The 27,204-nt window shown below is 40.1% G+C and overlaps 1 protein-coding gene across 1 annotated transcript in view; it reads right to left on the bottom strand.

The window, feature by feature from the left end:
• Eif3h (eukaryotic translation initiation factor 3 subunit H) overlaps positions 1 to 26,776 on the bottom strand; it is a 74,121-nt gene extending 47,345 nt beyond the window's left edge. The window contains exons 1-2 of the mRNA XM_041671705.1: positions 26,622 to 26,776; positions 15,457 to 15,613 (exon numbers count right to left, since the gene is read on the bottom strand). Of these exons, the coding sequence (XP_041527639.1) occupies positions 15,457 to 15,613; positions 26,622 to 26,753 (289 nt within the window). The 5' untranslated portion in view covers positions 26,754 to 26,776. The remainder of the gene's footprint in view (positions 1 to 15,456; positions 15,614 to 26,621) is intronic.
• Between the last annotated feature and the right edge of the window lie 428 nt (positions 26,777 to 27,204).

The following is a 27,204-nucleotide window of genomic DNA, read 5'->3' as shown; positions in this document are numbered from 1 at the left end:
TACATGGGGAAAGGGAAAACTTAGAGGTAAATTTATAGCAGTTATAACAGGGTATCAAAACAATGATAATTAGTGAGAATGTGAACAAATGTACAAAGTGTATTACATATAAAAGTTAGAACATTGCTGAATGATTATCATTACTACCATGCTAGTAAAAGTGATCTTAACTTATTCAGTTTTTCCCGTCCTCCAGTCACCACTCAAAACGCTTTTCCAAGTTAAAAAAATTGCTTTAACATATATCAAAGAAACTGTTAAATATTAGCGAAAAGGCTATTTCTGTAATAAAGAAAATCAGTAGAAGGAAACTCTGATGGTTTTGATGAGTAAAATTTTCATTTACTGACATTAAGCTAACTGAAGTTTAAACATTTCAGGTTCAAAGGCAAAGCAAGACAATTTATCAAGCAAATTAAGTTCTGTGATTATTATAATTCAGTCATTATGGCTGAAGCAGTTAAAAATCATTCCATAAGTTCTTGAAGATGTTCATCAAAACCACTTAGCACTTGGGGAGGAAAGCTGAGAGCAGCAGTACCTTCTCAAAACATGAGATACGTGTTTTAAATGCATATATTTATATCAAACAATAATTAATTGAATTATACCAGTCATCCTTACAGCATTCCCTACCATATGAAGTGTAATTATGATCTAAGCAGAAACTGCAAAGAAGGTCAGACGAACTTGATATTCAGTGGCTTTCATGTCTTTGTGGAATGGTTCTCTTGTCCTAAGGTTCCTCTAGCTGTTGAACTTGACCTCCTCCAAATTTTGGCTTGGCCAGAATCTTTCTTTTTTAAAAACAAAAAACAAAAATAACAAAACAAAAACAAAAAACCTCTTTGCAATGAACGAAATTGTGGTCTAAATCACACAATGACAAGAAACCGTAGCAATTTAAAGAGACAAGCCTTGGAATAACTGTGATCAAAGTATCAAGCAGCCTAATAAAACCCAGGTGGCCTGGCCTTATCATAGATGGTCCTCATTACCACACTGCACTATTTAACCTACTTCCTGGTGTCAACAACAGCTTTCTGTTATTAATTCCTCCCAGTTATGGATCTGTTTAAGTTTCCATGTTTTTTGATAACTCTTTTTGCAAAAAAAAAAAAAAAGGAAAGAAAGAAAGAAAAAAAGTACAGTAAAAAGGAGTGGATCTAATTTTGAATGTTTCAGAACTGAGCATGGTTGGTAAGCCTCAGAAACCACAGTGGCTTTGTACTATTAGCCATCTATTCAAGGCTATGTTAATTCCTAAGGAGGTTCCAGATGAGCATGGTTAGCACAGTTTAGTAAGGGCTCACATGTTTTATGATAATAACAAGAAGCTGAAGTATAAAAAGCAAACATAAGCACAAAAACCTGTTTAACAATCCCGAAGATGAAAAGAGATGTCTCCACGAACAAAAGTGTCGGCTTACTCCAAATACAACTTCATCATTAATTCAAAAAGTTCCCCAGCGGTACAACTGGTAAGGTTTGAAGTGACTTTCCCATCTGTATGTCCTGCTGCCTTCTAAAACGGGACTTAAGTATCTTGGGAAATTTGCTTTAGAGAATAATTTGGCTCCAAAAAGGTTTCATTAAAGTGAAGCTAAAGCGTCAGTGGTCATTACATCTACCTCAACATATGAGCCAAAGACAGCAGCAGCCAAGACTGGATTTTAAAAAGGAAGAAATTGTTTTATCTGCTTTCTTTCACCAGCTCAACCCCCGTGCCTAAAAAACTGGTAAAAACAAATTCCTAAGAGGATTCCGTGCTGGAACAGGGTGAAGGACTGGCTGAAGAACAGTGAAGTCATGAGCTGACGGCCTTCTCGTCTAGCTGTGAGTGTTTTAGGTGCTGAGCTAGTGTATGTCTCCACCACAGGTTCCAGGACATCCAAAAGGGATGACTGAGAGCTGTTCACGTTACAGACCTCCATTTTACACAAAGACAGCTGCCACGGCTCAGTGTGCTGTGAGTGGCACCCAGTGTTCACAGAGATTCCTTACAGCTGAGGGACCCGTTTCCTTCCTGTGCTTTCTTTTCTTTCATTCTGTTTGCCCAGATGGCAGAAGTAGCAGATTGGAAGCATTGCACAACATATCACTTAACCATACTGTGTACTCAGTAAAGAAGGAAATTCACATGACAGGCTTTCTCAGTACTGTCTGTTTAAGTCATCTGCAAAGCAATGTATTCTAGAAAGCCTGTGCCATCAGTCAGCCAACTATACTAAGTAAATCCATCTATTCAAGCTATCTGGAAATGCAGTTCGTGGCATTTAATAAGAACTCACCCTGCTCGGCTCAATCTACACTTCAGTTAGCTTCTCCATTCCATGTAGCAAATACTAGAGGCTATGCTGACTCTCAGCATCTGTGTTTAGAATGCCTGAGCTGACTTGATTGACCCAGAGTTGCCTGTTTAGAATGTCTGACTTGATTCAGCCACCACTCATCTATGGTTAATGTAAAGCTTAGAGCTGCCCTGGAGTTTTAATGTATGGTATACATACACAACTTACTACATTTTCTGAAATCTACCTCAAATTTAACAACCATTTCCTTCAGCTGCACCAACAGTAAATGGTAACACCAAGCAGGGCTTTAAGTGAACACATGCCTGTAGGCTGATTTCAGGGTCTGCATCACTCAAGACAACCATTCTGACAAACCAGCAGGGTCACTTCAGCTCTCCTGAACTGGACCTCAGTGCACAGGTCTGTTACCTGGGGCTCCTGTCACTACTTAATTAACCCTGTGCTTCTATTTCCTCCATTTCCTACCTACTAAAGATTCAGGGAAGTATCCATAATGATCTACATTACCAACGTTAAAACTACCTGGAGGAAAGATGACAGTTGGTGGCAAATCTACAACTGTAGTCAGATAGCCAGAACAATTGAGAAACTAGGGTTTGGCTTTTTTTGGGGGGGGGGGCATGGAGGCTTATTCTTAGTTATGAATGCCAGCCTTAGTCTGACTTGTTTCTTCTTTCCAGTTTTTCTTAAATTATCACAACTACCTTTTGCCTCTGGGTTTTTTTCCTTTTCTTATTTCTGTATATCTTACTTTCACTCTTATTCTGGTGGCCGGCTATGTAGCTGGGTGGCTGGCCCCTGACATCTCCTCCCCTCATTCTCAGGTTGTTCCTCCTCTCCTCCAGATTTCTCCTATTTATACTCTCTGCCTGCCAACCCCACCTATCCTTCCTTTCTATTGCCTTGCTATTGGCCATTCCATCTCTTTATTAGACCATCAGGTGTTTTAGACAGGCAAAGAATCACAGCTTCACAGAGTTAAACAAATGCAGCATAAACAAAAGTCATACACCTTAAAACAGTATTTCCTAACACTGGACTTCCTTCCTTTCAAGCCTTTCAAAGGCTGGTGATGGAAATGTGTCTTTGAGAAATTTTCTCAAGTGAAAACTATAATAGTGTATGTCTGCAGCTCCTGTAATTGCCTACTAGTATATTTTTCTAATCAGTATTCTGTAGGAGGAGACATTCTGGAAAGAAACACAAAGCTAGATTCTGAGACGGCAAGAGCGGCCTCACTGCCCCTCACACCCAGCACCTGCTAAGGCAGTAGGAAGCCCCTGCCTATTCCCTAAGATCCGAGTATGCCATGCCTACCTATACGATCCCTTTCCTTATTTCATCACCAGAGGAAAAAGACTAGTGCCAATAAAGGCATTACTTCACTATTCTTCACCCTGTTTAGTCCAGGATCTTCCTAATGTTTTGTTTTAGCAATATTTGAAGGTTGGGGAGAGGAGTTGAGCACTTGATAGAAGACAAACTAAACTACAAAATTTAAGGAGAAATAATTCATAACAGTAGAAACTTTAGTAATACACGCTGAAAACTAAGTACAGGTAGTATTACATCTCCTGTTTGTAATCCTAGCACCTAGGAAGTAGAGACGAGAGGATGGCGAATTTGAGGAGGAGATCCTCTGCTGCATTAAGATTTCTAGGCCAGCCTAAACTGCATAAGACACTCTCAAAAGACAAGCAGCAACAAAGCAATGCACAAATACATTTCAAAGCACTAGGAGCTAACCTCGTTAGCCAAATGGTTCAATTTTAATATTTGAACAACAAACTACCTTGTATAGAGAATCATTTTAAATCACAGAATTGATGATGTCGAGCTTTGTAAATATATTTTCCATTCTCACCCAAGTCATTTACCTACTTATTTATAAACAGAAGATAGATCATCTATAAACAATTAGATGATAGATAGATAGATAGAGAATGAATCTAGAATGTTCACTTTATCAGTCTTCATTTTATACTTCTCTGATTTACTAACATCATCTATTAGGCTTCCCCATGCTTCAAACCTAATGTGCTGCTTAGAACAGCTAAGTTCCTTAAATAATACTCTTCCAGGCCTCCCCATCCCCCCCCCCCAAAAAAAAATCCATAGTAGAGATGTGGGGAGCTATCAAAAATGCCAGGCATATAGTTTTCGTTCAAATATCAACCAACTTAAAGAGATGGGGAGGGGTGAGAATATAAATGGAACTTGGGAGCTATGACGCCCAAGGACAAGTGGCAGAGGTCCAGCTGGTGTCACTGCTGTCATCCCTGCAGCCTGCTCAGGCTAATGGCAGGTCACAAATCCCAGGCATCCCAAGTAGGTTCTGCAGTCAGACTCCTGCGGCCATTGCTGCTGGCTCCTAAGGTTAGCTTCCTGCTATCAAACATGCGTACAGCATTACCACCTATCTAGTTCTGTAAAACAGAAACAATGTGGACATTTCTGCAAAGACTGCCTGCATATTAAAAGATGTGTGAAGGCTGGATGTTAGAGGAGACAATGATAAACGTGCACAAGGGAATGGCCAGGAGGTGATCCAGAGTGTATAAATCACCTGTACTATGATAGTGGTCAACACAAACATTGCTTTTGTGCTTCACTATGTTGGAAAGTAGATAAAATATACCAGATGAATGTTTGTGATTCTAAAAAGGAATAAATAACACTTATGTTGGAATGGTAAGGTACACAAAGCCCACTCAGAGCAGTCTCAAGTGGATGTGCATGCAGAACTACCGCGATTTCAGCAGAGAAAGGCCAATTTACAAACAGATGTCATGTCCTTGACTGAGGGAGCTCCGGAAAATGCAGCATCAGAATCAAAAACATCAAATCTAATTATAGTTAGCCTAGCAATATATAAAGTTCACAGATTAGGTAATATGTTTAATTGTCAGACTGAAATTAGCCAATACTTCTGGGCAAAAAAGGAAGCGAGCTTAAACTTGCTTCTTAGGAAACGGTTTATAGAAAAACAGAAATAACAAGGACCTTTGCTTACATACCCTAATTGTGGCTTTTTGACATCTTAATTAGTATTAAATAGTTCATTCTTAATGGTTATCAGTTTGAAATTTAGTAACGATTCAAATATCTTTACCTAGAGCTGTTGTGGGTCAAAAGTAAAACAGGTTTTATTTAATTAAAATTTAAACCACTGGGAACAGTAATTTAAGGATTACATTTTTTAGACTTGGGAAACTTAGGAATTTTAACTACTATTTAAGTACTATATTCACCTGTAATTTTCAAATCTTACAGTATTACTTTAAGTCTGCACAAAATTCAAACAGGTTTTCCTTGGCTTCTTTCCAAACCATAGCACTTATGCTTTGGGGACCACTGCTTTCGGTTTCTTTAAGCAGAAAAACCTTTCACGTGGACCGCATTTCCAATAGCGCATCCTTCCTCACACGGGAGTTTCTCAACTCATTTTTTAAAAGTGAAATTTAAAAGTGACCCTTTTGAAAGTTTTAAAATAAAGCCAGATTTTGACCGCACTTCTATAGTTATTCTTGAAAACTCAAAAGAACAACAAAAAAAGACCAGAATCAACTGAGATTTCAGTTTCATCTTTTGATTTTTTCTCATTTTCTAATCACCTTAACGAACCAAAAATAAAACATATCATTTAATGTCTAACACACAAACAGCCTATCTGAATGGTCAAAATAATCTGGTAAGGCATTATCTAAATCAGCTTACTGCTCTGAACAGTCACCAGAAAAATCATTAAATATTTAAGATTTAACATTTCAAACACCACCATGAACAAAAACAAAAACAAAAAAACAAGAGAATCATAATTTAGTATACAGTCTCATGGTTTGCTGCCTAGACAAAGTGAAAATGAGCTATTTAATATTTATGTTAAACATTTTCCTACATATTTTAAATAGAGCTTCTGTTCTATGGACTAAAATTCCCGCAGACTTGACACTAGCATGGTCCTTTGCTTATCACAAGCATGACCATCAAAGGCATCTCCACTTTAAATACAGGAGCCCCTCATCAGAAGTCCTGTAAAGGAATAGAACTTTCTCTGACTAAGTATCAAGCCAAACTGTCACATTAGTTTACTCTTTATTTCTTGAGATATCAGCGCTATTTACTATGTCCCACAAATACGGATAATTAGAATATACTAAGAACAAACATATTACCTTCCTTAACAATTAACTAAAATTGCAACTGACATCTACTTACAGATTCAAGCTTTGTTTCTGTGAGGTCATCCCAAACAAGAAACCACACTGATATCTGATCCTTCCTACCATTTTCTCCATCTCTTTCCAGATGTATCAAGTACACTTCAAACTTTCTTATTTACACACTTGTCTCTCCTACTTAAAACCTTTCACGGCTATAACAAGATTTGCTATCTTTCTTTTTTTTCACTGTCTATACAATATCATTTCCACATAAATGCCAAAATAAACTACTGTGGACAATCTCTTATCCCCTGAAATATATGAAGCATTTTATCACACTCTTGCACTTGAAGACTTGAGATCACTAAAAATGTCGCTATCCTTCCAGCAAGCTTCAAGCATACCCCTCAAAGTGTCTAATATTTCTATCAAGAATTGTCTAATGTTTCTATCAAAAAAGGTTCTTTGTAAAAAAAAATTAACAAAACAAGCAGATTTTTTAAAAGAATGAATCTATTGAAAAGAGCACAGTGATTACTAACTACAGATAGGCGAATCAAGAAAATAATAAGCAAATAGCCCATCTTTCCACAAAATGTCTCCATCTGTCTGATAATTAGAGACCATGCTCTGTTCTGACCACGCGTGGAATTCTGAAGCAACACAGACTGAAGAAGGATCCCGCCCTCTAAGTTTTCAGCAGTCCTGGCTCGGGTCTGCATTTGGGGCAGCCTAAGGAAAGGGGAGGAAAGTGACGAGGCAACAAGTAATTAAGGCAAGACTTAATTACCACCGAGCACAGATTCTCACACAGCACTGCAAAACAGGCAACTACAGATCTCGCTCTGCCTAAACCCAGGGGTGCCAACGGCGCGGCCACTGTGAAGCGCTTGCTACTCTGAAAGCACCTTATTTTCATGCAACTTCTTTCTTCTTCTGTGAGAAGTCCACTTAGGAGTCCCAGCACTTCCTATTTGAATTTTTTTAGCTAATTCTGTAAAACAGTCTGTACTAGCATTTCTTAAAACGAACACTACACTTTTAACAAAGAGAACAAATTTGCCACAACAAAAATTACCCAAAGTCTCAAACATCACATAACTTGCTATCTTTGTAGTACTGCCAACCACACACAGTAGGACGGTCTAAGTCGTTCCCCTACCAACCTCCCTGCTTCCTTGGTAAGGAGACCCCTTCTGCAAGTCAATGACCACTTTGTGGCAAACCTGAGGCAAGCAAAATTAAACTTTGTCCATTTCAAATATAAAAATTAGAAATTTGGCTCTGATGCAGACAAGGTAAGCTTTTTATAGCACCTGCAATATTAAATTGATTTAGTATGCTGAAAAACAAGACAGTGAGTTATTGAATCTGTGTTTAATTCAGTGCACTTTATAACATATTTAAGGAATTCAGTTGTATAAAACAGGATCTGAATCTTATCAGATAAAAATATTTTCGCTGTTAGCAAGCCTCGGGTTGTATGTCTGAGAAAACAAATTAGTCTCCAGTTCTAAGCGTGATAATAGTGCCCCCTAATGGGGGTTTTGACTTGAGGGGTTTACTCACATTTTTAAAAAGCAAATATTCTCTAATGGGTAAGTTACCTCACTTTCACCAAAAAGAAAATTCTCTAATATAAATTTAACAAAATTTGGACCACTCAAATGTTGAATTAAAAAAAAAAAGAAGGTAAGAAACCCTGTGAATAACAGAAACAAATGACACATTTCTAGGTTTTACATTATCCTAAAGCACAATCCAAGCAAACACCAGGCAGTTTTATCTAAGGACAGTCTTTCTTCACACTTCTGGTACTCACTGACAGAGCGAGCAGCATCTCCTAAGTGGAAGGCATCACCAAATCCGACAGAAGTGCTCTCAAGTTATTCACTGTCATGGGAGCTCCAGTGTCAACAGGAGCATCTTTAACAAGGCTGCCACAAGACACCCATGAGCACCTACCCTGTCATCTACAGTTAGTTCCCCAAACATCAACAACTCTGAGTATTTTTTTTCTTTAAGAGAAAATGCACTAAAATTAAGAAAATCTACTGTGATATTGCCAGTGAAATAAATCCAATAACATTAGAATTTTCAGGTTGGTGTTCACAACCCACTCAAAACTTGGGTAATACTATGTGCAACATCCAGGAGAAATAAGCACTGAGCAACTACCACCACATACATAGTTAAAATAAAAAGAGAAACTACCATCTTACTTTTTATTCAAACCATATAAAGAGAATAAGAAATAAGAAAGTTATATTATCAGTCAAAATTGTTCAAAGAGCCAAAACTTTTGGTATTTTAGGCTAAAAGAGCCATATGATTACTGTAACCACTGTAGTAGGATACAGCTACAAATACATGAACAAATAGGACAGTCTTCCAATGAATCTTTAGTTACAGCAGCAGGCACACAGGTCAGTTTGCAACCTGGTTTAAAACATTTACTAATATTTTATTTGTACCACAGATTAAAATTCCTCACTTCACATGAGGCACCAAAACAAAAACAAAAAACCAAGCCCATATCCCTACCAAAAATTCTTAAGAAACCCAAACTGTATAATTACCATAACTATGAAATATTTGACACTTCCGTTTCATAAAGCGGTAGCAGAAGAGGACACAGAATAATGGAAAACCAGTGAGTAAAACAAGCAGCCTTTACTATGACGCACAATAACCCACATCTAGGAGTATTCTAAGACACCTAACCAAAGTAAAAAATTTTATTTCACAAAAATAAAAAATAAATAAAAATTCTAACGATAACCACATTCTCATGATTATTAAGAGAATAAATGGATTTAGGTAACTGAACCTAAAATTCAAACTTCTCACCTAAGACTATGAAGAAATAGAGTGTCATGCTACATTTTCACGTGTATATTGAAAAGGATGGAGCCCATTAGTTCTTTGTACGAGCACTTTTGTAAACATACTGAGACCTGAGGTCAATGGCAGGTGTCTTCAGCAAATCACTCTCTGCCTTATACTTGGAGGAGTCTCTCACTGAACCTGGAGTTACCAATTCAGCTTCACTGATGACAAGGAAGTGCAGGGACCCTCCTTCCTCCATGCTATGCACTTATACTAAGATCTGGGGTTACAGACACACACTACAGAGCTATGCTTTTACTGAAAGCTGGGGAGCTACCATGAGTTGTCAAAGTTTGGGAGGCAAGTACTTTAGAGACTGTGCCACCTTCACAACCCCTTATTAGTTCTTACAGGTAAACCAAGAAATTAAAGCTTGTTTTGCATAAAGAGATTTCAAATATGGAATCACATTGCTTTACATCCAATATATTTTAATCTCTGACACACACTTCAGTTTCCTAATACAGAGAATAGGGCTGATATAAATTATATCCTGTGTGGGACAGGATATAATGACCAGGATTTAAAAATTACTAGTATTACAGTTTCTTCTTATCTTGAAACTGTTAAAGCCTTAAACAAGCTTCTTAAAGTATATGTTAACTACCTTCCAATTGTCAAGTTCTAAAATTAATATGTAACACTTTATGCAGCATAATTGGACTAAACATTATTTCTTTATATTCTAAAGAATGTTATTTAAAAAATACCTACCCAACAAAATCAAGCATTATATATTCTGAGATGGTTTTTATTCTAACCAACCACGTTGATTTAATAAACATCTAAAGCTCTTCATTTTTAAGAGAAAACAACTGTATGAATAACCACTTGTCCCCTGGTCTGAAATAGTGAATATTAAATTACAACTAAGCATCTCCAGATATGCTTACTAGAGAAACTGATCTCTACTGATACTGCTTTAGTACTACACAAACCCAAGATTATCCTTATCAAAGGTGTTTTTACAGAAACCCAAGTGAAAACAGGCCTGTTTAGAACAGAAAAAAAAAATTATGTATAGAAGTTTACAAATTAACACACAGGCAGTCAGGTGTTTCAAACAAAGGCAGATACATGATTTTCCAGAGATATTAAATTAATGGAAAACTATTCCCAGAAGAATGAGAGTATCATGAAATCAGCCTCTGCAAGAATATACTGTACATTTCTAATATGTTCAAGTTGCTTCACAGAAAAGGCTGAATAAAATAGTGACATTTTAATAAGTTAAAAGTAATTGGCTAAAAGTTATTTAAAAATCATGAGGGACCGAGGAGATGGAGCAGTAGGGAAGGAAAATGCTTCCCATTCAAGTCTGATAGCCCAAGACCGAGCTCCAAAATCCACAAAGATGGAAAGGCAAAAATAACCTCTAACCTATACACACATGCTGTGGCACACATGCCTCCAACCACAGTAATAAAAAGTTACATTTAACTGGCACTGGTGGCACACATCTTTAATTCCAGTATGGAGGCAGAGGCAGGCAGATGTCTGTGAGTTTAAGGCCACCCTGATCTAGATAGCAAGTTCCAGGACAGCCAAGGCTACAGAGGAAAACCCTGTCTCTAAATAAATAAATAAATGAAATGCATTAAAAAATACCCAATTCATAGCATTATAAATACAATTCTTAGAAATAAGCTTAACCAAGGAGACAAAAGACTTACCACTACCTACAGTGACTTACATATTCAATGTAATCCCTATCAAAATTCTAATATTTTAATAAGTCAAATAATGCAGGCTGGAGAGTTGGCTCAGCAGTTAAGAGCACTGGCTGCTCTTCTAGATGTCCTGAGTTCAATTCCCAACAGCCATATGGTGGCTCACAGTCATCTATAAGAGGATCTGATGATACCCTCTTCTGGCTTGCAAACATACTAGACAGAGCACTAGTAAACATAAAATAGATGAATAAATACGTTTCTTTTTTTTTTAAAAAAAAGTGTAAATATGCACAGAATTTCCAACAAAGCTAAATAGCAGCATAGCCTCGAAAGAGAAAAACAAAACTAAAAATCTCACACTTTCTGAATACAAAATTGAATATCGCACGCCTTTAATCCCAGCATAAGGAAGGCAGAGAGGTATGATGATCTCTGTGAGTTTCAGGATACCCGGTCCAAAGGACTCCATGACAGCTAAGAACTACACAGTAAAGACTATCCCAAAAACCAACCGAAACAAAAAGGACATCACAAAGCTAAGAAACCTAAGGCATGTTCTTATATTGATGGAACAGCCTGACTTCATTTTAAGATTAGAAGCCATCTATTACAAAGTCAAAATAAATCCATTCCTATTATCTATAAAACTTGGATTTGATCATGTCTTAACCAGGTCTTTTCTGGAATTTGACATGTCCCACGCCCTATACGCTAACCTCCACCCTGATAAGATGCTCTGCCAAGAATATTTTGCAATGTTCAGCAAAGTTCCTATGAAATGAAAAAACCTCTGGAAATCCCCAAACACCTGAAAACCCTCACTCGTGCCGTTTTTTGAACTATACAAACCCCACTGTCTCATATGTTCAAAGCTATTTCCTCAAACTCTGCTTTAGGGAGATAGCCCTGTCTAACAGAAAATAAAGCTTGCATAATTTGACCAAAGAATTTGAGGGATGATCTTTACTCTCATTTGGTGGGATTAAAAGAGGACAGACATTTGAACCAGACTAATAGAAAAGAAAGTCAACCCCTAGCATTATATATGGTCAAATTAGACACAATGATGCCAGGACCACTTACGGGAAAAGTATCTCTTCTCTAAAGCTAGTGGTGCACACCTTTGATCCCAGCACTCTAGAGGCAGAGGCAGGCAGATCTCTGTGAGTTCAAGGCCAGCCTGGTCTATAAGAGTTAGTTCCAGGACAGGCTCCAAAGCTACAGTGAAACCCTGTCCCAAAAAACTAAAGCTTGGAAATCTCGACCCTTACTTTACATACATAAAAGCTAACTCTAAATTGTAAAATAACTCACTTTATTATTTAACTATAAAACTCCTAGAAGAAACAGGAAAAAAAGTTTCATAATAAATTTGTCAAGTTTCTTCAATATAACTAAATACACAGGTAACAAAAGTAAAACAAGATTACAACAGACTTTACAACGACAGACGAAAGATGGGGGGGAGGGGATCAAGAGAATGAAAAGGCAGCCCACAGAAGAGAATATATTTTGCAAATGATTATCTAGAGAATTAATAACTACAAAAATTGCAAATTGTTAAGAAAAAAATCCAATTGTGGTGTGGGGCGTCCTGTATATGTGTTGCTTGTATTGGTTAATGTTTCGGCCAGTGGCTTGGCAGAATAGAGCTAGGCAGGAAAACTAAGCTGAATGCTGAGAGAAAGAAGGCGGGGTCAGGAAGAAACCATGTAGTCCTGCTGCAGACAGACCTTGCCGGTAAGCCACAACCATGTGGCAATACACAAATTAATAGAAATGGGTTAAAGTTTAAAAGTAAGCCAGAAATACGCTGAAGCTATTGGCCAAACAGTATTGCAAATAATATAGTTTCTGTGTGATTATTTCGTGGTCTGGGCAGCCTGGAACAAACAAGCAGCTTCTGTCTACACAACTGTATGGGAAAAGGACTTGAATAATCTTTTCTCCAAAAGCTATTCAAACCATCAAGTAGAATAGGCCCCCCATATTCACAGAACCCATGACTAGGGAGGGATTCAACCAATTTCAGATCAAAAGTATGTAGGAAAGAATTTGTGTCTGTATTAAACTTTTACAGACATTTTCCCTTTATTGTTCTCTCAGCTATTAATAATATACTGTTAACAACTACTCACATATTAGGCAAATGAGTAAAGTGAAGATTTCCAGCATAAAGAAGGATGTTCACAGGTGGCACGTAAATACTATACTGTACGACATAAAAGGAAGTAAGCATATAAGAAATTTTATATTTAAGGTGAGGTCCTAGAAACAATCCCTAATAGAAAACAAGGATGGACAGACATGAAAAGAGGTTCAGCATCATTGTTCATCAGTAAGTTACCATGCACACCACTGAGAAAAAACATATCAAAACCCACGGCTGGACTCCAAATTCTACAATACCAACCTGCCAGGCAAAGTGTGCCTGCTCGTGCAACATTGGCATGAAAGCTATGGGAGAAACAACTTTATTACTAGATCTGAGGGATGCTCCAAAGAAGGGAATTCATGGCTAGTTCTACAAACCTGGTCAAAAGCCCAAGCTATAGGTGGGAGCCTACTACTACTGCTACATGGACATGTTGTCAAACTGTCTTCTAAATATTAATGTCTATACTCATGGATTGGTGTTACTCTCAGTCTTGGCCAAAAAAAGTCTCTTTCTGCTGTGGGCAGCAACACAGAGGCTCATAACTGGTAAAGTATTAAGAAAGGGAAACTCAGGGTTCCGCCCTAAATGAATATCTAAATCAAACCCCCTACACATACGCAAGGTTGAGAAAATATCATCTAAGAGGAGGCAGAAAGAATTTAAGAGAATGAAGATGAGTCTGTGACATGCTGTCTTCTTGACCTGATACTGGCACTGTGCTTAGGAGATCACTGACGCTATGGTTACCTGAACAACATCAAGGCAACAAGATCCATCAACTTTCCAGCTGGTGGCTTTAACTGGACCCAGTAGGTCTCACACACACACACACACACAAAGTAAACAAATAAAATAAAATAATTAATACTCATGACGGTAAATATGGGCGAGTGATGTGTTGGGGGTTGTTGGAGGAGTGGTAGAGTGAGATTTGGGAACAGGTATGATCAAGATACATCGTATATATATATATACAATAGTCAGGGAATAAAGATAGTCTTGATTGGAGAAATGACTCAGGACTGGAGTTTGTTTTCCAAAACCCACTTCAAATGACTCAACAAGCTATTACTCCAACTCCAGAGGATCCCAGACACACGCACGCACGCGCACACGCGCGTACACACACACACACACACACAAAAGATCTTTTAAACAAAAAGTCTTAAGAAATCCTGTTATATGCTACAACATGGATGAAACTTGAAAACATTGCTTCAAAGCCTGCCAGTTGTCTAAAAGGCAGTCAGATTGTAAGCAATTCACAGCAGTGGTTGTCAGGGGTGAGAGTAACAGAAACATTAATAGAGAGCTGGAACGATGTCTCAGAGGTTAAGAGCACTGATTATTCTTCCAGAGGACCTGGGATCAATTTCAGCACCCACATGGCAGCTCATAACTGTCTGTGACTCCAGTTCCAGAGGATCCAACATGCTCACACAGACATATATGAAAGCAAAAACACCAATCAATATAAAGTAAAAATAAATAATTTTTTTAAAAAAGAAACATTAATAGTATCACTTTTGGGTTTTAAGGGGGTTTATTCCCAATTTTTGAGACAGTGTTTCTCTGTGTAGCTCTGGCTGTCCTGAACTTGCTCTGTAAACCAGGCTAGCCTCAAATTCACAGAGATCCACCTGCCTCTGCCTCCTGAGTACTGGGGTTAAAGGCAATGTGCCACCATCACCCAGTGATAGTGTTACTTTTATGAGAAATTTCAGAGATCTACTGACAGCATTCATGTAGTTCACATACCTATGATACAAATTAAAAAAAAAAGTTATGGTAATAAAATAGATCATATACTATAAGCAAACATTTTTAATTTTTAAAAATTATATATAAATTGTGTCCTAAGAGTTCAAAAAAAGTGAAAATTCAACAAGATTTTAAAAGAAAAATCTTTAAAGATGTTGCGTTTGTGTCTGGTATGATCTTTTAACTAGAAGGATGATCTTCTTATAAAGCAGCTATCGATACATATCTCTTTCTTTGTCTTTTTTGAAACTTACCTCTTCTTAAACCCTTCAAAGCAGAAGACAATGGCTGCCAAACAGGACAAAGTCATGAACCTTATTACACAAATTCTCACTGCACAGAACATGCAATGTTTCCAAGAAACTCAAAAGTCAAGTTGAGATTTAGGTTAACCCAATAAAACTCTGATAGCATATAATCAAAAGTTAACTGGAAAATCTGTCAACATTACTTGTATATCTTGTAAAGACAAACTTGACGCCAGTCCAGACCCTTACCTTCATCAAACTCAGCATCATCTTCTGTGTGCTGGGGGAATGGGAAGCAGTTGGTAATCTCTAGTCGATCTTCTACAACCAGACCCAGGAGCACTCCCTGAACTACCTCAGTTCCTTGTCCTTCTTCTTGATAATGCTTGATTATCTTTAATATTACCTGAAAGAAAATACAAAAGAGAACTTTAAAGACATACTAGTTTATATTTTACTTATTTCTAAGAGGAAAAAAAAAAACTCTACCAGTGAGTTTCCACAACCATAAAACTACGTATTAGGACTCAACAAATTTTGTCTCACAAACCATTTCCTTTAACTTTAGGTGGAAAGATAAGCCTGGAAACTACTTGTGTTCATTTCAATAAATAAAATTTCAAATTTAAGGGTAAATTATCTACAGCATTCAAGACTGGCTAAAATAAACTCATCAAGAAAGACTCCACCAACGTAATAAATGTATGGTCTTACCATTTCAACCTAATGAAATAAAGCACACAAAAATTAGTCAAACCACATCGTTCTCAAACCTAAGCAGCTTCACTCATCCTTTGAAATCGTATGGTCTTTCTACTCCCCTACTGCTATCATAGGAATACACACGGCCCCAAACTCCTATGTTTAGTGTTGTGCCTCAGCTGGTGACAGTATTTCTGGAGGTTCTGGAAACGCTAAGAGGTTGGACCTAATTGGAGGATATCGTTCCTAGAGGCACGGCTCTGAAATTCATACCCGGGCCCAAATCCCTACCCTTCAGTGCTTCCCCATCTCCTCTTTCATCCACTTCTGCCACCATGATGGTGTCTACTCAAACACAAGGGGCATGCAACCACAAACTGAACTATTTGAAACCAAGAACCAAAGATAAATTTCCTCCTTTAAGGTGTTTTTTCTCTGGTGTTTGCCCCAGCAATGTAAAGTCATATACCCGCCCACAATGTTAGCTGTGCTGCTGGAGCTGCCTGACTAACAACTTCTAGGAAGGAGAGTTTATCCCAGCTCTGTGTCAGGGGTTCTAGCCCATGTTTTGGAGGGTGAGGTAGAACATCATGGTAGACAGTATAGTGGAGCTGTCTGAGCTAATGTCTCCATGGCAACAAATAGAGACAGGAAAGGAACAGGGACAACTGTAGTCCCTCTAAGCAGACCCCCAGATACTAACTCCGCAAGCCAAGCCCCATAACACAAGTTTCCACTTCTTCCCAACACTACCACAAAGGATGACTCCAACACAGGATGAACTAAGTCCGAACCCTCATGACCCAGCCACTTCCCAAAGCCCATCTGGTCACAATTCAGCTTTGTACCTAAGCCATAAGAATATTAAACTGGAGGCTGGAGCGATAGATGGCTCAGAGGTTAAGAGTGCTGACTGCTCTTTCAGAGGACCTGGGTTCAATTCCCAGCACCCACACGGCAGCTCACAACTGTGTAACTATAACTATAGTTCTGTAACTATAGTCCCTGACACCCTTTCAAGGCATACAAACAGAGCAATAAGCCCTTTTAACAGCTGGCCTCTCTAGCCCCTCTAATTATTTATCTGAAAAAACAAAAAAAGAGCTGGGCAGTGGTGACTCACACCTCTAATCCTGGTACTCAGGAGGCAGAGGCAGGCAGGTCTCTGTGAGCTCGAGACTAGCCTGGTCTGTAAGAGCTAGTTCCAGGACAGCTAGGACTGAAAGATACTCCAAATATAGTTTAAGGAATGCATAAAAAAGTTACCAATCACTCATGATAAACTAAATCCTCTGCTCAACGTCTTATAAGCAATGAATGACTTAATTCAATCCCTACATCCATCTTTTTACAAAGCCAGTTGTACTATTTTCCTGACTTCTCCAAGGAAATAGTTAAGCTGACATGAAATGAGCATATTCATGTAAACCTTGGTACTTTTAAGTTACTCTGCAATAACTCAGAAAGTGAAGGTGTGCTAAACATGCTTATAACAGGCTAGACCATCATGATACAGAGTCAGCATCTCTAGATGGTGTCGCTGTAACTATGACTACACACTAAGGGGTTCATGCACACAGCACAACATACAAGATCAGGCAGCAGCTGTCTGTGAAAAAATGGTGATGATGATCAAATTAAAGCCCTGGTCGCTGAAAGAAGTGCCAGTCACTCCAAGAATGCAACACAGCTTTGAATCTTTTACACATCAGTCTCATGAGTTGCAAATTAGGAATACCCACCCATAAAAATCCTCACCTGTCCATGCTCAACTATTTACTTTCTTTCCCACCACCCACCATGGCTCTTCCCACAAAACAGTGCTGATATACTTAATTAGTCCTGTTTAGTAAAGTCAGGTTACCTGTCCTTACTTTCAAAAGCAGATGTGTGGAAGGTTTACTAGTTCTCCAAAACAAAAACATATTCCCATAATATATTTTGATATTGAGCCCACATACTCCAGAGCCTTACATCACTTGCTCTCCGTTTAACAAGTGATCTAACAGATGTTTTCAGCATAAATAAATGCCCCTATTTACATATAAAGAGGCATCTAGAGAGCCCTAAAATATTCTTGGACCCAATCATACTCTCTGAATTCAGAGTCTGAGCTGGGTATGTATACTGTTTGGGATGTTTTGCATTTAGATTCTCCAGGTGACTAGACTGTATCATCCTACTTGACCCTAATACCTTAAAACTTAATTTATTTTAGTTATTATTTAAATTAGTGTAGCTATATGTGTCTATGTGTAGATATCTGCTCCTGAGTATGAACAGCCTGTAAAAGCCAGAAGTTACTGGGTACTCTACAGTGGGACTTACAAGTGGTTGAGAGCCACCTGACATGGGTTTTGGGAACCAAACTTGGGTCCTCTACAAAAGAAGTAAGTGCCCTTGGTACTGAAGCCATCTCTCCAATCCTATTCTATCTTTTGGTACTGAAGCCATCTCTCCAATCCTATTCTATCTTTTAGTACTGAAGCCATCTCTCCAATCCTATTCTATCTTTTAGTACTGAAGCCATCTCTCCAATCCTATTCTATCTTTTAGTACTGAAGCCATCTCTCCAATCCTATTCTATCTTTTAGTACTGAAGCCATCTCTCCAATCCTATTCTATCTTTTAGTACTGAAGCCATCTCTCCAATCCTATTCTATCTTTTAATGAACATGATCCAGCTTTCCTTTGTCTTTATTTTGTTGGTTTAACTCCGCAAAAGATTATAATGCCATGAGCTTTCTTTCTTCTAAGACTTCTCAATGTTTCTAAAAAGTGAAGACAGTGAGAATTCCTTGCCTTACTTAATGTCATGCAAACTCCAAAAATCTTTTTATTTTTGAATATTTTCTTCATGTGAATGTGAATATTTTATTTATAAAAGCAAAAATACCACCCCAATAAAGAAGCCCAGCTCAACCTGGAAGAACATTACAGTAGGAAGCAAGAGGAAAGAGAAGCACAGAGATCCCTTCTTAAAAGCAGACTGCATCCTGCAGTCCAGTAGCCTCAGGGTTCTGAGCAACTCCTGGCCTCCAGAACCAGTGCTGACAGGATCCTAGAAATGAGTGCAATGCTCAGTCTGCTATAAACTGTCTTCTCGGACAAATGAGCAGTGCCCTCTTACAGCGGGACATAAAGCAAGGCAAGGAATCCTACCAGCAAAATACTAAAGGATGCCGTGTCTGCTCAGACAACCCTACAAGGAACGTTCCTAGATCACTAATGCACACTGTGAAATAGCAAACCAGGCGACTGCCTAATCTCTAAGGAACATAAGAGGATGGCTCAACATGCCTGGCTTTAAAAAGGAAAACAAAACAAACGCAACCTAACTTTGATTCAAAGTCTAAAGGCAGCAACTGATTTAACTTAAGGTAGTGTTCTCAAAAAAAAAAAAAAATAGTATTCTCAAGAGAACAGGGAACCCTCAAGGTTCAGGAATCTATCTATACAGAAGAGGAAGCAGAAACATTTTTAGAGCCAGAAGTGATGGATGGCTCCAAGGAACAGGGTCTTCCACACAACAGGATGCTACACATATGAACTCAGAGACTGACACAGCACACACAAGGCCTGCACCGGTTAGTGGACATGGACTTTTACCCTAACCAAGAACTTGACACACGCTGGCAAAGAAAAAGAATCTGTTTTCCCCACCTTGGTCACACTCTGCACTTTACTGCAGGGCCAGTTTTGAGGAATGGCTGGCCAACACAAAAGTAACTCAATGGTATTCTGGTAGCTTTCGGTTTCATTTTGCTTTATTTGGACTTTTTCTGTCTTACTGGTCTTTTGTTGTTTATTTTGGTTTCCATTTTTGTTTTGTTGGAGTTTCTCTAGCTCCTTTTTTTTGGTTTACTGGTTTTGTTGGATTTTGTTTGTTTTCTTTCAGAGAAAGAAAAAGTGGAGTTGGTAGAGAGGTGGCAAAGACCTGGGGATTATGGGATACAAAAACATAATCAAATGAATTGAATAAAAATATTTTTCAATAAAAAAGTTTAAAACAAGCCGGGCAGTGATGGTACATGCCTTTAATCCCAGCACTTGGAAGGCAGAGGTAGATGGATTTTTGTAAGTTTGAAACCAGCCTGGTTTACATAGCCAGTTCTAGAGCACCAGAACTCCATAAAAGGATCCTGTCTCCAAAACAAATAAACAAAAAAGTTTAAGACATATATACGGGGGACCATAAATACTAATCTATAATAGCCAAGTAAGTTATTACAATAACAATCAGAAATGCTTAAATTTAAAGCATTAACAGGATGGGTAAATAAGTGGATATTGGCTGCAAAGGATAAACATGCTACAATCCACAGACCCAGAGAAGACTAGGTAACACGGAGGGCCCAAGGGGGAAATGCATGGATCTCCCTGGAAAGGAGAAATAGAAAAAGATCTCCTTGGTGGACTAGGGGCTGGAGGGGATGGGAACTTGAGAGATCGGGTTGGGGGTGAATGGAAGAGGAGAGTTCTGAAAGAGAAGACTGGAAAGGGGGGTGCATTTCGGGGTCAGGTAGAAACCTGATGCAAGAAAAACCCCTACAAATCTACAAGGATAACCCCTAGCAATAATGGATGCACAGCCTGACCTAGCACTCTCCTGTGATCAGATTGGTGACTATCCCAATTGCCAGAGTCTTCATCCAGTAACTGATGGAAATAGATGCAGAGACCCCACAGCCAAACATTAGTCCGAGCTCAGGTAATTCTGCTGAAGAGAGGGAAGAATTGCAGGAGCCAGAGATGTCAAGGACATCACAAGAAAACCCACCAAAACAACTAACCTGGCTCACAGAAACTCAGAGTCTGAACCGACAACCTGGAAGCCTGCAGGAGACCAACCTACATGCTCTACATACATGTGACAGTGGTGTAGCTTGGTCTACTTGTGGGTACCCTAACAATGGGAGCAGAGGTTGTCCCTAAAACTTTGGCTGGCTCTTGGGACCCTATTCCTCATACTGGATTCCTTCAATCGGCCTTAATTCAAGGGGAGGTGCTGAGTCTTACTTCAACTTGTTATGCCACGCTTTGTTGATGCCCATGGGAGACCTGCCTCTTTCTAAACAGAAACAGAGGAGAGAAGAGGAGGAAGGGGAAATGTGGCTGGGATGTAAGATAAATTAATAAATTTAATTGATAAAAAAAAAAGTTCCTTAGAAGTTCAAAGCAAAGCAAAGCAGCATAGGCCAAGATGCAAGGGGCTGGTGGGTTGAAGGACTCAGGCAAGTTGAACAATGCCTAGCTGGCTTTCCTCCAGCTCAATAGCTTCTGGGAGGTAAGGCCCATGGCCTAAACTTCTCACATCAATCTCTGTCAAAGACCAGCTATTACTGTGGAAGAGTTTGATTCTCACAGAAACTGTGATGTCACAAAAATCTCCCTTAACATATTCTGTAAAGTCAGTATCTAGATTTTCATTTAATTCTGGCTTCTATTACTGCCAGATCTGTGCACTTGGCAGTTTTCTTATTTGGTTAAACCGAGACCATTTATTCTAACACTGAACAAAGAAGGTATTTGTTGCCAAAATATAAATGCAGAAAGCTACATTAGTCTTAAATTTAACACATTTTATAGCCCAAGTGGGATAAGAGTTCCATTTCAGTACTGGCTGAGTCGAAGAATAAATGAGACTTAAAGCATTGCTCTTAAGTTTTGATGTGAATGAAACTTTAGTAACTTCAATGGTGGGGATAGTAATTTTGCCCCTGACACATATGAGATTGGTTATAATGCTTCACTATAGCTCACCAATATCACCTCTATAATATTTCATTTTGAAAGAACATGTTTCATGATTATTCTCTTGAATCTAATGCTCACTGATGGTTTACATTTTTAAAGTTAAATCAACTAACTACTGCGAAAGAGAGCATAAGCACAACTTGAGGGAATTCTGGAGCAACAGTTCTCTTGTCCTACAATGAGTCACAGAGCACAATGGTACAACCAAATGTTCAAGCATACATGATGCGGGATTCTCCTCCGTATGCTGTGAATATGTTTTATTACTGTTGGTTAGTGAATAAAGCTGTTTTGGCCAATGACTTAGCAGAGCAAAGCCAGGCAGGAAATCCGATGAGAGAAAGAGAGAGGGAGGGAGGGCAGAGTCAAAGAGATGCCATGTAGCTATCAAAGGAGAAGGACAGGCAGGAAACTTACTGGGTAGGCCACAGTCTGTGGCGATACGAATTAATAGAAATGGGTTAATTTAAGACATAAGAGTTAGCCAGAAATATGCCTAAGCTATTCACTATGCAGTGCTGTAATTAATATAGTTTCTGTGTGATTATTCGGGTCTGGGCAGCCAGGAAGCAAACGAGCAGTGGAATCTCATCTGGTCGCAAACTGCTATGTAACTGAAAATGACTTTGAACTCCTGATCCTTCTACCCCTACCCCAAATGCTGGGGTTACAGATGTGTCATCTGGAAAGCCGCCACTCTGAGCTAAAACACAATCCTACTTATAATATTCTCAATTTACTGTAGGTTTATGGGGAGGTAAGGCCATCGTTAAGGAGCATGTGTATACTACACTTGGAATAGGAGCTGGGGAAGATAGCTTATTTGGTAAAGTGCTTTGCCATACAAAGCTCTAGAGGGCCTGAATTCCTCAGGCCTCACCTAAAAAGCCAAGCTTGGGGTTGGCGTCTGACATCCTAGGCCTAGGGAGGAAAAGCATGCTGGATTCCTGTAACTCGGGCCAGTCAGTCAGCATAACTTTATCAGCAAGTCCCAGGTTCGCCTCAGAGGCCTAGTTTTAAAATATGAAGTGGACAAGCTGCTGGAGGAAGAAAAGACAACAAAGATCTTATCCAGCTGCATCCACATGCTGCATCAACCTAGAGACAAACCATGGACCTGCTCCACGGGCACAAATGGAATGCCTGATACTGTAGTCCTGGTCAAAAGCCTAGAGCAAAACCCGCCTTCACCACTTTGCTGAACGGACATGGTCAACTTGCCTTCTAACAATTTATGCTCGGCCAAATATATTTGAACGCCGGGTGGTGGAGGCGCACACCTTTAATCCCAGCACTCAGGAGGCAGAGGCAGGCAGATCTCTGTGAATTCGAGGCCAGCCTGGTAAACAAGAGCTAGTTCCAGGACAGGCTCCAAAGCTAGAGAGAAACCCTGTCTCAAAAAAACAAAAAAAAAAAAAAAAAGAAACCTATTTGAAATAAGTCAAGTCATTCTCATGAACTATCCTTCAATATAATCAGGAGTTTATATTCCTAAGGATAATATTAAGTGGTTGTAGCCACTAGTGATATGCCAGAAGCAAGCATAATCAGTATGAAATTAATATCTGAATTCACCCATGCCTATGCATGGCTAAGTAAAGTCATGGTAGCAGGACTGGAGTGTCTACTTTGGTCACCAACAGAAGCAGCAACTGGCAGAGCTGAACGTCACTAAAGACAGGTAATCCATAGTGGGTGTGGAGGGGAGGCAGAGGCAAGTGGATCTTTCTGAGTTCAAGGCCATCCTGGTCTATATTAGTTAGTCCCAGGATAGTCAAAACTACACAGAGCAACCAATTCTCAATAAACAAACAAACAAACAAACAAACAGATAGGTAACTCATGATTTTTACTAAATGAATCAGAACAGAGCATATCTGAAGTATACAGATTCAAATTAAACTATGGATTAAAACCATAGCTCTAATTAGTCACTTTTGGCAACACTGTACATGAAAGGAGGCAAAGAGGAACGCCATAGACAAAAGGAAGACAAACTGCAGGACCTAGTCAGGGAAGAACTAACTGGCCACATACCTTGGACAAAGTGTGGAACAGGAAAGAAACCTGAACACAAGAAGCAACACCTTGATGGAACCTGAATTCACTGACAACATCTAATGTAGGGAGACACTATCTGAACTTTAAATGAATGAGAAAAAATTAAGATATCATTAAAGGGGTATCAAGATTTGAACTAAGGGCCAGCATGATGGCTCAGCAAGTAAAGGCCCTTAACAACCTGACTGTCCCTTTTTATGACTCATTTGGGGTCACTCATAATCCCCAATATGATCTGCCTGGAAACCTGATTTAAAAAAAAAAAAAGTCCTTTTGATTGAAGACATGAGTACTTTGTCACTGAAAAGTCTATCTTCATAGCAAATTATAAACTTTTAATCCAGTCTCTTGTGAAGAGCATGAATCAGTTCACAGATAAAACAGTGGCCGTGAAGACAGAAATCCAAAGCAAGTGTCTTGACTTTCTTAGGCCCACTGCCGGCTTGTCAACTCAAATGACCCATCTGTCTCTGCCTGCAGCGACCACATTCCTTTAACTTTCTTAAGGTACCCTGACACTGTTGCAGCTCGGCAGTTTCAAGGCTGCCCTAAAAAGCATACTTTACCCTCTCTTGGTTGACAGTCTCACTATGCAGCCCAGACAGCTGACAGACAACTCCCCAGCACCCTGCTGCACCCTCCCAAGAGCTAGGATTTCAGGTGTGCATCTCCATGCCCAGCCCAAGTCCTAAAATTTTTATTTGTAATTAGATCCACCAGATGGATTTATAACACCTACTTGTTGCCTTCTACACCTCTAGAAACCAAGTAATTTAGAGTACTTTCTTTTTTTTTTTTTTTTGGTTTTTCGAGATAGGGTTTCTCTGTGGCTTTGGAGCCTGTCCTGGAACTAGCTCTGTAGACCAGGCTGGTCTCGAACTCACAGAGATCTGCCTACCTCTGCCTCCCGAGTGTTTAGAGTACTTTCAAAGCATACGTAAATGCAGTAAAACATAAACTCGTAAGACTTAAAACACTTTCCGAGTATCCAGAACATTTTCTGAGTGTTTAACTGGTACTTCAACAAGTCCACCCACCAACTAATCTGCAATCTTTGAAAATGGGTTCATGCCTTAATCTCACCAATCGGGAGGCAGAAGCGGGTGGATTTTTGTGAGTTCAAGGTCAGGACAAGCTCCAAAGCTACAGAGAAACCCTGTCTTGAAAAATAAGAATAAACAAAAAAGTTTTATTCCTGAAGGCACCTGCTTCAAAATAGCCAACGGAAGTTGAAAGTGTCAGCTAAGCAAAAGGGATAGCACTGCTTTTTCAAGTGACATTTAAATGATGTGGACTAAGCTGTTCAAAGCTATTCCCTACAGCTTTCAAACTCCACAGATGTTCCATTCCAGCCAGCAATAACCGCGGCTCACAGTTTCACAAGCTCACAACAGGTCGCCACATCAAGGGTTTCCACATAATCCAAACAACACATTGATACATACCGACTTCTCACTCCCGCCTGTGAGGTAAGTGAGGCTGATAAGGCTAACTTTCTCAGGGCCACAGAGCTGGCAGATGGCAGAACTGAGAAGACCAAGCCCTTAAACATCGGGGTATTCTGAGGTGAAATTATGAATGACTTCCACTTAAACACTGCACTGCCTGATGGGGACACCCACTGACACAGTCTACCTGAGCTAATGGGAGCTCACCAACTCCAGCCAGACTGGGAAGGAACAAGCATAGGACCAAACTAGTTCCTCCGAATGTGACTGACACTTGCATGGGTGGGGCAGACTGAGGGGCCACTGGCAGTGGCACCAGGATTTATCTCTACTGCATGTACTGGCTTTTTGGGAACCTATTCTCTTTGGATGTATACCATGCTCAGCCTAGATATAGTAGGGAGGGCCTTGAACCTTCCACAAAGCAATGTGCCTTACCCTCTCTGAGGAGCGGATGGGAGTGACGGTGGGGGGGAAGGTGGAGGGAATGGGAGAAGAGGGAATGGGAACTTGGATTGGTATGTATAATGAAAAAGGACGGTTTTCTTTTTTAAAAATAACTAAAAATTTAAAAAAAAATACATTGCACTGCCTGCTGTAATCCCAATTTTCACACGAACTTAAAAATTCCTACAAGTGTCTTAGCTAATGGATATACCTAGAAAACTGCTTTGAGAGGAAAGTGTGCTTTTGAAAAAACGCAGGGTGAATGCCTTTCTCTTTTTCATTTTTTTTTTTTTGAGGGGGAGCACCTTAGCCCCAGGTGGCCTCACATTCGTGGAGATCTGCCTGCCTGTGCCTCGCCAGCGCTGGGAGTACAACCGTATGCCAGCACACGCTGCAGGAGCAATGCTCCTCAAGCTTAGAAACCCACATTATTCAGATTCTCATCTCCTGTCCCATCCTTTTCCTTCTATCGAGCTTCCACAGGTGCCCCTTACAGATGTAAGGCTATTTTCCACGGCTTCCTGTGGTTCGAATTGACAGTGCCCAGAAGTTTATCCCAGCCCCGCAATTCCAGCTGGCGAGCTGAAAACACGGGAACGGAGTAGCAGATCTCCGGAGGAGGCACTTGTCAAGTCTCTCCTGGAAGTCAAGGTGTCTCCCTTCCCCTCTCACCCCTCCCCAGAGCCCTAACCAGTGCCCTACATCCTTCTTATGACAACTGCCACTTTGCTGGAACCGGTCCTTTCGCCCTCTTCCTGAGCACCTAAACCCAAGACCAGGCGAATCTGTCTCACGCCCCAAATCCGGTCCTTCTGATCAGCTCCCAGCTCTGTCCCTGGAAACCAGGGAAGGCTGCGGTGTCTTTCGAGCAAGAGTGAGGATGAAGGAGAAGGGTGCTAGAGGAGAGCGTGGTCAGCATCCTCACGGGGAAGGCGACAGGAAGCGCGCCCGGCGGGGATCTGGGTCCCGCGCAGGCCTGCGGCCAAGACCCGCACTCACCAGGCCGTCGATTTGCACCTGCTTCACGGCTGAGTCTCCGGAGCCGCCTTTGCCTTTACCCTTCCCCACCGCGCCGCCCGCCGAGCTGGAGGAGGTGGCAGTGGACCCGGTGCCTTCCTTGCGCGACGCCATGTTTCCAGCCAGACAGGAAGAAAGGAAAGCGTGAGGCGCCGGAAGCGGAATGACGAACTTCGTGACGCCGAAGGAGGGCTAAGGGGCGGGGTCTAGGAGAGCCACGCCTCACCCCGGTGCACGAGAATTGTGTCTGGCTGGTGTCTCCCAGTCTGTGATCACCCACTCACTACTTAGAACCTAAAGACGCTTTTTTTTTTTTTTTTAAATACGTGTGAGTGGCCGGGCGGTGGTGGCGCACGCCTTTAATCCCAGCACTCGGGAGGCAGGGGCAGGCGGATCTCTGTGAGTTCGAGGCCAGCCTGGTCTACAAGAGCTAGTTCCAGGACAGGCTCCAAAGCTACAGAGTAACCCATTTAAACCCATTCTCGAAAGAAAAAGAAAAAAGAAAAAAAATATGCTTTGACTTCTAATTTCCAATCCTCTCACCAGCTGTCAAGGAGACTTGAGA

The sequence above is a fragment of the Microtus oregoni genome, unplaced genomic scaffold, assembly GCF_018167655.1.
Source record: "Microtus oregoni isolate MIOR12 unplaced genomic scaffold, Mior012 000022F_ref0000154, whole genome shotgun sequence".
Classification (NCBI taxonomy): Eukaryota; Metazoa; Chordata; class Mammalia; order Rodentia; family Cricetidae; genus Microtus; species Microtus oregoni.
Note: the sequence above shows the minus strand (reverse complement) of the source record. Positions and strands in the feature narration are given on the sequence as shown.